This window comes from Panthera onca, chromosome E2 (assembly GCF_046562875.1).
Source record: "Panthera onca isolate mPanOnc1 chromosome E2, mPanOnc1 haplotype 2, whole genome shotgun sequence".
Lineage (NCBI taxonomy): Eukaryota > Metazoa > Chordata > Mammalia > Carnivora > Felidae > Panthera > Panthera onca.
In genome coordinates this window covers 7,523,194-7,536,111 of record NC_138353.1, presented here as the reverse complement: position 1 = coordinate 7,536,111, position 12,918 = coordinate 7,523,194, and the positions used below count along the sequence as shown (strand labels likewise).

Here is a 12,918-nt window from a genome sequence, read left to right as displayed (position 1 = left end):
CGGCCCCCAACCCCTCCTCCCTCAGACCCAGTTCAGGCCCCCAGCCCCTCCTCCCTCAGACCCAGGAGTCCCGGCCCCCAGCTTCTGCGGGGTCGGCGGCGACCGGTCCCGTCCGTCCCCCTCCCAGCCTCGCAGCGAAGCCCGGGCGGAGGTCCCTTGGGTTTATTCGCAGCGCTCTTTACAGGCAGCCCCGCACCCCCCGGCGGCGGGGCCCGGCGCAGAGCCGGAGTCGCTGGGAGGCGGGGGTGGCGGCCCCGACGACCCCTCCTCGTCGCGCCCCCCGCGGCCCTTGCCGATGGCCAGGCGGGGCCGGCCGCGCTGCAGCCCGTCCAGGAGGGCGCAGGCCTGGCAGAGCGCGCGGCTGGCCAGCGCCCCGCAGCGGGAGCAGGCGCCGGGGGGCGGGGGCCGCGCGGCCGGGGCCAAGGCCAGGCGCTCGGCCGAGTGCACCAGGTCCAGCGCCGCCGACGGCCGCGCCGCCTCCAGGAGCTTGAGCAGGTGGCGCGCGTGGCCGCGGAAGGCCTCGGGCGCGTAGACGCACTCCTCCGAGAAGTAGTCGAGGCGGCGGAAGTGCGCGTACAGCACCACCTCCTTCTGCGAGGCCAGCTGCAGGGGGCGGCAGCGCGGCAGCGCGCCCCCCTCGCCCCGCGAGCCCAGGCCCCCGCCCCGGGCCAGCCGCCCCGCGTCGCCCCGCAGGAAGTTCATGAGCACGGTCTCCGCCATGTCGTCGGCGTTGTGGCCTGGGGGAGAGAGACGGGGAGCCGGTGAGATGCGGGCGCCGCCGTGGGGCAGCAGGGACCCAGACGGACGGGGAGGGGCCCTGGAGAGCGGCCCAGAGTGGGCGAGCCGGGCTGGAGACCCCCACCCCACCCCCAGACACTGCAGGACGCCAGGACCAGGAGAGAGATGGGGGCGGGGGGGGGGTGCGTGGAGAACAGCAGGGAGGACCGGACAGGGCCATGGAGACCCCTGGGCACCGCGCGACAGCCCGGTGGAGGTGGGCGGTGAGCACAGTGAGAAACGAGAGGGGACACACAGGCCTCCAGGAGGCAACCCGGGGTGCCCTCATTTGCCACCCACTTATCGCCAACCAGGCCCTGTGCCAGTTGCTTTTTCAGGAGGGTCAGTCTCAGTTGAAGGTGTACGTCACACGGCACCGGCACCGGAGAAGTCAAAGCGGCCTCTAACGGTCAGTGGAGGTGTTGCTGTCCCAGTGCGGGGAATGCGGGTCACCGCGTGCAGGAAGGCCAGCGAGAGCTTCGGTATTTCCTCAACAGTCACCATAAACGTCACCTAAACGTCTACCTATTCTGCATCTTGTCGTCTTATACTTGAGTCTGTCTGGTCCGACAGACACCGGTCCTCTTGGGGCTTCTCCAGTTGGCCACACTTCCCCTCCTCGGGGCCTTTGCACCAGCCACCTCCTCTGCTCAGATCCCAACAACTGGGTCTGCCCTTCACTGGTTACTCAGGCGGCCTTCAGGTCAGGCTCACTCAGGAACCACTTCCTAACTCCAGGCTTCCCCCTTCACTGGGTCCTCCTGTTATAAACTGGCAAAGTCTGTGTGATTTTTCCTTAGCGGCACTTGCCGGGTTATAATTATGGGCATGTCGGGAGGGCAGGGGCAGAGGCTGCCTTGGGCAGCATCAGGAGGCAAACATCTCTGTAAGGTCTGCTGTTTGCCAGTCTCTGGTCTAAGTGCCTCACACAGAACTCACTTTATTCCCAACGACCCTGGGACCTCGATATTATTAATAACCCCGTTTTACAGATGAGGTAACCGAGGTTAGGTATTGCTCGAGGCTACAGAGCGTCTGGTACAGAGGAGATGGTCAACAATCACGTGTTGAAGCAACGGTTGGGAGAGAGTAAGTTCTCAAGTTCTCAGAGAGAAGAGGCCGACAGAGAAGGGGGGTCTAAAGAGTTGCGTTTCAGACTACAGATGGCTTCTGATGGGTGGTGTCACTTCACTCGCCTCCTTTTGTGAAGGGACACAGAGAATGTCATTTTGGAAACTGCAGGGAACACAGCCCCAGCCCCCGGAGAGCACCCCTGCACCCCTCCGTGGCCAAAGCGAAGGCAGTGACTCAAAGCTTGCCGCGCCCAGCCCCGGCGCGCACACACTCTGCCCACGCACCTTCAGCGGGCGTGCGCACCCCCTTCTCGTGGAGATCCCCCACTTCGGGCACCCCCGGCGTCTCCTTCACCCCTTGCAGCGCCCGCCCCGCGCCCCTCGGCTGCGGCGCCCGCGCTCACCCGTCACGATGTGCGTGGCTCCCACGAGGCGCGCCCCTTCCTCCAGCGCGCGGCGCCGCAGGACCCCGCAGAAGGTGCAGCAGGCGCGGCTGCGGCCGGAGCCGGCCGTGCTGCGGGCCACGGCGTCCATCGTCCAGCCCCCGAAGAGGTCGGCGTAGGCCACGACGGTGAGCGGGAGGTCCCAGCGCGCCGCCTGGCGCCGCACGGCCGCCAGCGCCGCGTCCCGGTAGCCGCCGATGCCCTCGTCCACGGCCACCAGGCGCAGCGAGACGCCCAGGCGCGGCGCCAGCTCGCGCAGCACGTGCGCCAGCACCGTGGAGTCCTTGCCGCCGGAGGCGCCCACGGCCACCACGGCGCCGGGCGGCAGCAGGCGGCCCGCCAGCACCGTGTGCAGCACCTCGGCCTCGAAGGCGGCGCAGAAGCAGGCGCCGCACAGCGCTTGGCCGGAGCGCGGGCGGCGGAGGGCGGCGCGCGCCGCGTGGCAGGAGGCGCACTGCGGGGCGGGCATCGCGGGTTCCGGGCGGGCGGGGAGGAGTTGGCTGCCCCTGGACAGGGAGAGAGGGGAGGCAGGTTACGTGCGGATTCCGGATTGCGGGGTCGATGCCTCCGGGGAGGCTGCTGGATCACATCTCCAAAGGAGACTATCTGGGGTTGCTTTTGTTTTCGAGGTGGGGTGTTTGGGCCTCCAGGGCTGGGCTCAACTCTGCTCTGGTGTCAGAATCTCCCACAAGATTCTACGGATGTATCAAAACATGGATAAGCCCATCCCTGACCCCTTTCCATCCCCCTCCTCCAACCTCCTCCATCCCCAGCCAAAACCAATCCTCTAGCTACACCCTCCTTGGTCCCACATGCCTGGTAAACCCAGTATCCCCTCCCCAAGCTACCATGGCCTCCAGCCTGGCCTAGTGCAGGAGCCTCCCAGCAGGTTATCTGCTTCTAGGATTTGCCACCATATGTGGAATGACCTCATGTGACCTATTGTTTACTGTCTGTGACTTTCTGGGGCAAGGGACCAGTGCCACTCAAGATGTCTAACAGGCGCCTCAAAATCCAGATTCCCGATTCTTCTTCCCACGCCTGCTTCTCCTGCAGTAAAGAGCACTTCCATCCTGTCAGCTGCCCAGGCAAGATGCCTTGGGCTCCGGGACGCTGACCTGCTCTCGCCACTCTTCTTCCTCTCCCTGCCGGTGACTCCAAATTACAATGTCAAGTCCTGACCGTTTCTCCACATCCTCAGACCTCAAACCCCAAATGCCCAAGTGGCATACAGCAAATCCTGTTTGACGGCAGCTTTAACCCAGAAGGCGATGCGTCTCCCCATCTCCACGGCTGCCACCCTCATGTGAGCAATACTGCAGGAGGCTCCTCACCAGAGTCCCTGTCTCCACTCTGCCCACCCTCCTCTCCTCTCCACAGGACAGCCAGCGGACCCTGCCCGGTATGTTCTATACATCGTCCCATGCAACCCTTCTCACTTTAGGAAAAGCCAGTGGCTCCGAGGCTCTCTGTGACCTGGCTCCCTTTTTCTCTGACCTCATGGCCCACTGTCCTCAGTCATGCTGGTCTCTACTCTCAAACACTCCATGATGCACCTACTGGAAGGTGTTTGCACCAGCTCTTTCCTCTGCTCAGAGAACTCCTCCCTGTCACGGGGCCAGCAAGTAACGCTTAGGAGCCATCAATGGTGACCATCAGGTGCATCTGTCAGCGCTGAGCAACAGCCCTTTGAAACTTTTTTCTCCTTTGACTTTTGACTTGATCCTCTCTCTGTTGCCCTGGTTTATCTTCTGCTGAATCCCAGTCTCTTTTGGAGAGTCCTCATCATGGTCCTCGGGTCCCACCCAGCCCATTCTCTTGTAGGTGAGTCTGAATTGTGATGTCCATCCAGCTGGTCCTCCAAATGCCCCACTGAGGATTCTGGCTAGGCCTTCTCCCAGATCCCAAGTGCCCACACTGGCCAGGCTCCATTCCACGAGGCAGAAACCTGCTCCAGCCCAGCTGTTTCCTGTCTCCTGAGAGCATCACCACCTTCCACCTAGCCCCTTCGCAGGACAGGACATAAAGTCACCTTGGACTCATCCCTCCTCTTGCCCTAAATCTACAGTCACCCAGTTTTGAGGTCTGCCTCCTGAAGGAGGAAGACCCTGGCAGGTGTTGAGTCTGTGCAGATTGTCAGAGGCTCATAGGCCATGATATGGAGTTGGAATTTTATTCATAGGGAGATATGAGCCACAGGAGGATTCTGAGCAGGAAAGGGATATGAACTGACAAGGGTTTTGTTTTTGAGAGAGAGAGAGAGAGAGAGAGAGAGAGAGAGAAGGGGAGGGACAAACGGAGAGGGAGAGAGAATCCCAAGCAGGCACCATGCCCAGCATGGAGCCCAACACAGGGCTCGACATTACTAATCAACCCTGAGATCAGGACTGGAGCGGAAATCGAAATCAAGAGTCAGATGTTTAACTGACTGAACCAGCCAGGTGCCCCTGATTTATATTTTAAAACGATCCCATTCCATTGACTGCTGTGTGAGGAACATCCTTTAGGGGGCAAGAGCAAAGGCAGGGAGGCCAGTGAGGAGGCTATGGCAATAGCCAGTGACAGATGCAAGTGGCCTGGGTGGGGGTGGTGGGCAGTGGAGGTGGGAAGGGTGGGATTCTAGATCTGTTCCGAAGGCAGAGTCCATAGGACTTGCACAAGACTTGGATTGGGGTGGAGGCGGAGCTGATGAGAAAAGGTGAATGCAAAGTGACTTGGAGGTTTTGGCCAGAGCACCGGGGAGGAAGATGGGGCCATTTTGTCAGGAGGGTCCCCAGGAATTCCATTTGGACACATCAGGTTTGAAATGCCTGTTAAGTGTCTTCCCCTTGAAGACTATGAATCCAGTCTGGGTCAGGCGCCCCCTCTAGGCTCACAGAGGCGCCAAGATGCCTCCATCCCAGCCTGACCATGGCTCTACCCGTCATGGTGGCCGACCTGTCTCCTTCGGGGTACTAATGTCAGGGACTGGGTCTGCCTCGTCCACCAGCCTCACATTGGGCTTGGAACGGTGTCGGCGCTAGGTAAAGAACTGTAGAATGAGGTAATAATAGATGCCCCCAGAAGAGACGCGGACCCCAGGGATGCCTCCGGATTACCGCCTTGTCAGGATGATAGTGTGTGAACCCTCTATCAGAACAGAAGCTCGAGGACACACTAGGGGCCTCTTTGATGTGCCTAATGGCATGGGGGTTGGGGAGGGAGATCGTGGAATCCCCACCTGGTGGAAGGGGTGGACGGGCAAGAGACAGGATGGACCACAATGCCCAGAGTGGGGATCCTGGCCAGAAGGCCTCTGGGACACAGGCGCTAGTGTCACCACTCCCCGAGGCTCTCGACCTCACATGGCACCGCAATAACGAGCGGGGGCCCATGGGCCCACACGCTCCAGGAGCAACTACTCACCTGGACAGAACGCGGTACTAGGACGTCCCGACAGCCCCACACGCGGAAGTCTGGCACGGAAGTGGCTCCGGAGACTACAACTCCCACAAGGCTTTGGGGCTGTCTTGCCTACTGCTCCTAGAACCCCATGCGGCAACTCCAAAGTTCCTGCCCCTACTAGGCCTCCCAGTCCTACAACTCCCAGCAACCCTTGCGGCCCTTTCTACCGATTGCTAAAGTGCACTGCCCGATTTCCTTTATGCGCCTGCGCCTGGGCTTAGGACGCGGCAGAACTGAGAAAGAGAGCGTTTCTGTGACGGTGAGACAGAAAGAATTTCTGTCGCAGTGCGTTGTCACCGTCACCGTGCCGGACACTTAAAAGGCGAAGTAGCTGTATTCGGATTATCTGTTTTCGTGGGATTATTACAGGCTTTTAAAGACACTGTAGAGCATCGATTTCTACCCTTTGAGGGTGGCGTTGCAGCTGGGAATTGAGGATGGGAGTGCTGCGGCGGCTCAAGAATGCGAAAGGTGGAGGTGACGCATGCTCAGGGCAGGAAGTCCGAGGGTCGGGGCTCTGAGTGGATCTATGCGTGCACGTGCGGGTGGTGTTTGTGTGCATGAGCGTGTCGGATAGGGAGAGGTAGCAGTATGTGTGAGCTGAGGTCTCTGCGCGTGCCTAGCTGTTAGTGGTTGGGGGGGTGGGGGGTGGTTTCTGGACGTGTGCCTGGCTCTGGGTAGTGGGTGAGATTGAGGTCTCGGCCAGCGAACCGGGTAGTACACACTTCCCTTCACCAGGAGGTGGAGCTCCGGGATGGCAAGCCGGTGAGAGAGGGCTTGACCCCTCGAGACCCCGACTTCTGAGACTGAGGGATCCAAAGGCCCAGACCCCTGAGACTCAGTAGTCTTTAGGCTCGGGGTCCTGGAGCCTCAGAGGTCCAGTAACCCAGGGGCCTGGAGACCCAGACCCTCTCGATTATTACTGAGAAATCCCACTCTAAAAAATACACCAAACAAAAGTGCATATTCACATCAAAGCCATGTTTGTATGAGCACTCTTCCTAATTGTTCCAGACTAGAAACAACCCAAATATCCTATTGTATAGCGTATGGCATATGCACACAGTGAAACTCTTTCAGCAGTGAGAATGAACGGATAGCTGTTGTGTGGGTAACTCTCACAATAAAATATTAAGCACAAGAAGCCAGACACTAAGATCCCAACTACATCGAAGTCAAAAACAGAAAACTAATCAATGATGATAGAAGTTACTTATAGTGGTTACTTTTTTAGAAGGGAGTAACTTGAGAATGAGTGCTGGTGGGGTTTCTTGATCTAGGTGGTTATTCCAGGAATGTCATCATCGTACGAAAATTGATCAAGCTTATCTTTATAAACTGAACTGTTTTCTCCGTGTATGTTTTGCTTCAATGTCTTTTGCTTTAAGAACAATATAAGGGGATGTTTCACTCAAATATATGCTATTTCATTTTAAAATCCAGATGACGTGTAAAAATTATAAGAAAAATTTCATTTACCGAAACGGTCTCAAGAAGAAACAAAACCTCCAAATAGCCATGTGTCCATAAAGGAATTGATTCAGTAGGAAACATCTTTTTCCAGGGGATAAAAATTCACTGGCAAGTACTGAATGGCAGAAATCATACCGATTTCTATGAAGCTTTCCAAGTATGAAAGATACATCAGCCAGTATGACTTTTGGGGGTCTTTTGCCTTCTCCAGACTTCATTGAGTCCTGCAGAGTAGGACCAAGAACCTCTTCATCTCTGGCGACTGGGGGTCTGAAGTTGCACTAATGCATACAATTACTATCCTTTTCCTATCCACTGGCTTCCTCTTGTGTGTGTGTGTGTGTGTGTTTTTAACCACTTTTCCCATACTGAGACCGTGGTGACCAGACTGTCCCAAGACAGTGCCTGGCATTTATGGTTCAAGAGATGTTTCTGCTGCTGGTAGCTGCTATAATCCATGCTGTAGGAAGGTGAGTGGGCCAGGAGCCAGAAGAGTCTAGGGTGGGAAATGAGGGTGGAGTTTGGGTCTCTCTAACAGCTTTGGTGCAGGGTCCAAATATGACTTTGAAGTGCAGAAATTGGGGACACGGGTCTCCATCCCCCCAGTTACTTGGGTCAGGACTCCCGACTAACTCCACATGCCTCCTTTTCTCTCCCACCCCCATGAATCAATGGGTCCTGTAAGCTTTATCTCCAGAAAATGTCCCAAATTGCTCCCTTCCTCATCCCCTCTTTGTCCTGCCTCCTCCCCTTCACCCATATGGCCTTGACCATTGCTCCTTCCTCCTGCCCAGCCTCCTGGTCTCTGGTGTCTCCTGTCAAGTTTGTGTCCCACATAGAACAGGCCCAGAAAGGTTTCCCTACCCCCATAGCCTACCCTGCCCCTTCCCCACTCAGAGCCCTCTGGTGGCTCCCCTGCATCCCAGGGTGACTTCCTCAGCTTATCAGGTGCAGAAACTTCCCTGTCTTCTCTAGCAGGTCCCAGAGATATTTGCATTTCCTTTCATCTACCAGGCTCATAGCCATGTGTCCATAAAGGAATTGATTCAGTAGGAAACATCTTTTTCCAGGGGATAAAAGGCTCAGTGCCTTTGCTTGTCACTCCTCTACCTGAGGTGCCTTCCTCCATATGTTAATATGACCAGTTCCTCTCCTCCTTCTAGTCTCAGCTAAGCCTCTCTCCCTCCAGGATCTTTCAGCCACTCTAGACTCCTGGAGTCTATACATGGGCTTGGGTCAAATAGTCGTGCACCCTCTGTGTCTGTTTGGGAAGTGGGAGAGGCACACCTCTCAGCTCCACCATCCCCCACTGGATCCTGGTCCAATAGCAACCCCCTGCCATGCTGAGCTGGTCCCAGGAAGGAAAAGCCCTAACAAGCCGCCCCCCTCCCCCAACCCTAAGCACCTGATGTCCTGGAGCTGCCCCACATAGGGGCTGGAGATGAAGGGGAATTCACCTGCCAGGCTTAGCACCCACTGGGCTCCCAAAACATTTCCTTCAGCCTCTCTGTGCAAAGTGAGTTGCAACACAGATTCTGGGGGTGGACAACCTGGCCAGGTGTTTAGGATGTGGAAGGGCCTAGGGCCAGAACTTCATCCCCTGCCCACCCCACCCCCCCCCACCCCACTTCCCCAGAAAGCCCCTCTTCCGTCAACTGTGTGACTGAGGAGTAGGAGGGCTCATGCCCCTGGTCCTCACCCTGCTCAGAGGGGCCCTCATGGGGTCTGGCTTCCTCTTCACCTATGGCCTCACCTGGATCTACTACACAAGGTGAGCGGGCCTATCCCTCTCCAGGGAAGTCTCCAGGAAGTCCCTGAGTACCAGGTGGGGCTGAGCTGTCCCACCTCACCTGTAGTTAGAATTAAAGGGGTGACTCTCTGATCTGAGAGCCATGTTGTCCCTGCAGGTGTGGGGGCCCCCAGGGAGCAGAGCTGAGAGGCCTGACCGAGTCTCCGCCCTTCTTGAGATGGGACTAAGGTGTGGATCTGGAGTCCAGAGGGACAGATATGGGGACATCATGGTCAGCTTCTTCCTGGAAACACCTGGCCCACACACCCTGTGACTGATCCTTTGTGTTCTACCTGCCCCTACCCCCATCTATGCACCTCCTCTCCCTTCCCTGTTCCCTCCTGTCCCACCCAGTCTCAGCCCTCTGATGCAGGGACTAGCCTTTGTCATCTTGTTAACACTATACAGTTTTTAACTCAAAATTTGGTTCCTACTGTATACCACATTTGTCACCTTTCCCCCCTAAATTTGTACTTTTAATGGTCTGCATTCCACAAGCGTTTACTTATCACACACTACGGGCAGAGTAAAGCCCAGCATTCTTAGGGGTCACAACTGTGCAAGAGGGCCATGCTGCATTTAGTGACAGGAGTCTTTGTCAACAGAAATACTGGATGGTCAGCGGCCCCAGACTGTTGACTCCACTCCAGATGCCCCTCCAACCCGCCCCCTCCCCCAGGGCAGCTGGAGAGAACACCTGAAAACACAAATCTGGACGTTTCACTCTCTGATTCTCTAGCTTTCCACTTTCAGTGGCTTCTATTTCTCATGGAAATAATGAGAAAGTAGGAAATATGGCCCATGAGGTCTTGCTTTCATCTGTTTGTCCCCCTTTTGACTGTATTAGGGTTTCCCAGAGGAACAGAACCAAACAGAGATTTACTATGAAGAACTGGTTCAATAATGGAGGCTGAGGGGACCCACAATCTGCCACCTGAAAGCTGGGGACCCAGGAAAGCCAGAGGTGTAATTCCAGTCTGAGTCCCAAAGCCTGAGAACCAGGGGGAACTGATGCTGCAGATCTCAGTGCACGGGCAAGAAAACACCAATGTCGCAGCTCAGGAAGGGAATGAGTACTCTTCCTCTGCCTTTTGTTCTTTTCAGACCTTGGATGATGCCCACTGGCAGCCGGAAGGGGTTATCTACTTTACTGAGTCAACCAAGTCAACCGATTCAAATGCTAATCTCATCTGGAAACACCCCCACAGTCACACCCGGAAATAATGTTTAATTTGGGCATTTAATCAGCATAGACAGACAGACACACACACACAAAACTGGGCATTGGTCATTCTGACTACTGAGACCGTTGGCCATATCCTGTCCTTTGCTCAGGGAAGATGGGGCTCCTGTGAATAGGCAAATGGCCCTAGTTGTCAGGTTAAAGAGATCCTGGGACAATGTCTTAGAAGGAGAGAAACAGGCACACTGTTTTCCTGGATCCTTTGCATGTCACTGTGAACTTCTCTCTGGGCCACCTGTGTCCCCCTGGATTGGTGGACCAATCAATGTACCAGGGCTCAATGGCTCTTGCTCCCGGAAATTCAGCCACTTTCCTCCAACACCTTCTTCACTCCCAGCAATAGAGCAGCTGGAATGTCAAGCCAACAAAGGTGAGCCACCAGAGCAGCCACAGGGTGTGAGAGCTGCAATAGTTCCTGCTCCTCCACTGACCCTCGGATCCCCATGGCTGCTGCTTCAACTTCTCCCTTCTCTTGTAGCCAGCTTTAACCTGGATGCAAACGTGGAAGGGGATTCTGGGAAATGTAGTCCCAGCCTGGCAAAGCTCCACAGGCGTCTTCACTGAAGGCTTTAGATCTCCATTTAAGAGCCATCCTTTAAATACAGTACGTAAAAGGGGTGCCTGGGTGGCTCAGTTGGTTAAGTCTCTGACTCATGATGTCGGCTCAGGCCATGATCTCACAGTCCATGGGTTTGAGCCCTGTATTGGGCTCTGCTCTGACAGCACAGACCCTGCTTGGGATTCTCTCCACCACCACCCCCCCCCCCCCACACTCCTCCTCCTCTTGCTCTCTCTTGCTCTCTCAAAATAAGTAAATAAACATTTTTTAAAAAATTTTAAAGAAATACAGTATGTAGAAAAATTCATCAGGCCTGTAAACCTCCAGAACGTTACCTTTTACCTATTAGCTATGATTTGTGCAAGCTAGTGTTTCAGTTACCTGTTGCTGCACATCAAGCCACCCTACAACTCAGTAGCCTGAACAATCATTGTATTTTGTCTCACAGTGCTGTAAATTGGTCAGAGCCCAGCTGGACAGTTTCACTCCTTGTCTTGCTCTGGGCTCTTCTGGGCAGTTATGTTGTGATGGTGGCCGGGGCTGGGGCTGGATGTCTGAGGCTCAGGGTTCCTCTATGTAGCCTCTCTCTCCATCAGAGTCCCCTGGGTTGCTTACACAGACGCCCAGGACTCTGCGAGGCAGGAGCGGAAGCTACCAAGCCTTCTTAATATCTGAGCTGTATGAGTCTTAGAACATCTTGTCCTCCACATTCTATTAATCAAAGTAGTCATGGACCCGACCTTGATTCAAGAGGAGGAGATAATAATAACAATTTTATCTCATAATGAGGGGAGCTCCATGTTTGTGTAAGGAAGGCCAGGGTTGTTTGGGGTGGTCTTTGGAAGCTAGTTCCTACAGCTGCCCATCTGTCTTGAGTTTTGGCTGCCTGCTCTATGTGATGAGGGGATTACCCCTCTCTGTCAGAGATGTTCAGAAAATGAAATGGAACCGGATATGTAAAAGGGCAACACAGAACCTTCACTTTCCCTGCTCTTGAACTAGTGGCAATAGCCTGGCATTGTCCATAGGACATTTCTGAGGGTGGATAGAAGGATAAGGAGGAGAGACTGAGACCTTCCCTTCCCCTGAGGGAGTTCCCTTCCTCTGGAGTTTCCCTTCCAGGTAGACCTAAGCCCTCTCCAGCACATCTGACGTGCTGACTATACTGACTCCAGACCTAGGATCCCTGTTCTGTGTGATCAGGCCCCTCCACAGAGCTGTGGACATGCCCAAAGCCAGCACTCCCCTCTGATTCAGAACCACGGACAACACCATCACCCTTTCCCAGGGACCACCTCCCACCCCCAGCCAGGTAAGTCCTGTTTGGAGACAGCGCCCCCTGTGGGTGGTGGCCCCTCCTCTGCTGGGGCAGAGGTGATGTTGGTCACAGAGCACAAAACTTGGTAGCTGGAGGAGGATTTCCAGCACATTAGGAGACTGAGTGTGATAGAGAACATAATACCTGAGAGTCCAGGAATTCTCAGGGTACCAAGATCACCTGTGGAATTCACATCCCTTGAGATTGCCTGAGAGTCCCTACCATGTCAACTTGTCTCTGAGGACCCACTTTGCAGTTCAAAAGGGCAAGAGCTCCCGCTGTCCCCCCCCACCCATCCCCCTCAGCCATCCCTAGCCTTCACCTCCCCCATCCCAGCTACCTACCCTGTGACAATGGAATTGTCAGGAATCTGTCTCCCAGCGAGATGCTACTCCCCTCAAAGACAAGAGCTACATCTCTCATATTCACCCCTTTACTGGAAACCTGAAGGCATAAGGTAAAGGGTTGTTGAATGAATGAGTGAATGAATGAATGAAATTTTCTCTCCATCTCATGGGAAAAGTTGATAATTCTTCCCTCTCAGATTAACATAAGCTACTCATCTCCCAGCTCAATGAATTCTGGTCTGACAAAGATTGATTAAGTAGTTCCCTGTGTAGACAGTGGTGCATGAGACAGGGCACCCACATATGATTTGGGCAATTCATTTGCCCACTCTGGACCTCAGTATCTTCTTCTGAAAATCAAAGAAGTGGGGCTAGAAGGCCTCCTAGCTCTGATGGCCTGTGGGTTATAAGTTCCTCTTTTGCACACAGCTAGATTCTCTGTGATTTCCCCG

At 55.3% G+C, this 12,918-nt stretch overlaps 1 protein-coding gene and 1 long non-coding RNA gene across 2 annotated transcripts; one reads left to right on the top strand and one right to left on the bottom strand.

Annotated features, from left to right (window-relative positions):
- Positions 1 to 59: 59 nt before the first annotated feature.
- On the bottom strand, positions 60 to 5,798 carry LOC132674964 (cytoplasmic tRNA 2-thiolation protein 1). The gene is made up of 3 exons (XM_078439407.2): positions 5,699 to 5,798; positions 2,255 to 2,799; positions 60 to 737 (listed from the first exon to the last, which is right to left on the bottom strand). The coding sequence occupies exons 2-3, from the start codon at positions 2,760 to 2,762 to the stop codon at positions 163 to 165; spliced, it is 1,083 nt and encodes a 360-aa protein (XP_078295533.2). The 5' UTR covers positions 2,763 to 2,799; positions 5,699 to 5,798; the 3' UTR covers positions 60 to 162.
- Positions 648 to 1,301, top strand: LOC132674965 (uncharacterized). Its single transcript, XR_009608650.3, has 2 exons — positions 648 to 761; positions 1,125 to 1,301. It is a non-coding gene; the product is annotated as an uncharacterized LOC132674965 (long non-coding RNA).
- Positions 5,799 to 12,918: the final 7,120 nt, after the last annotated feature.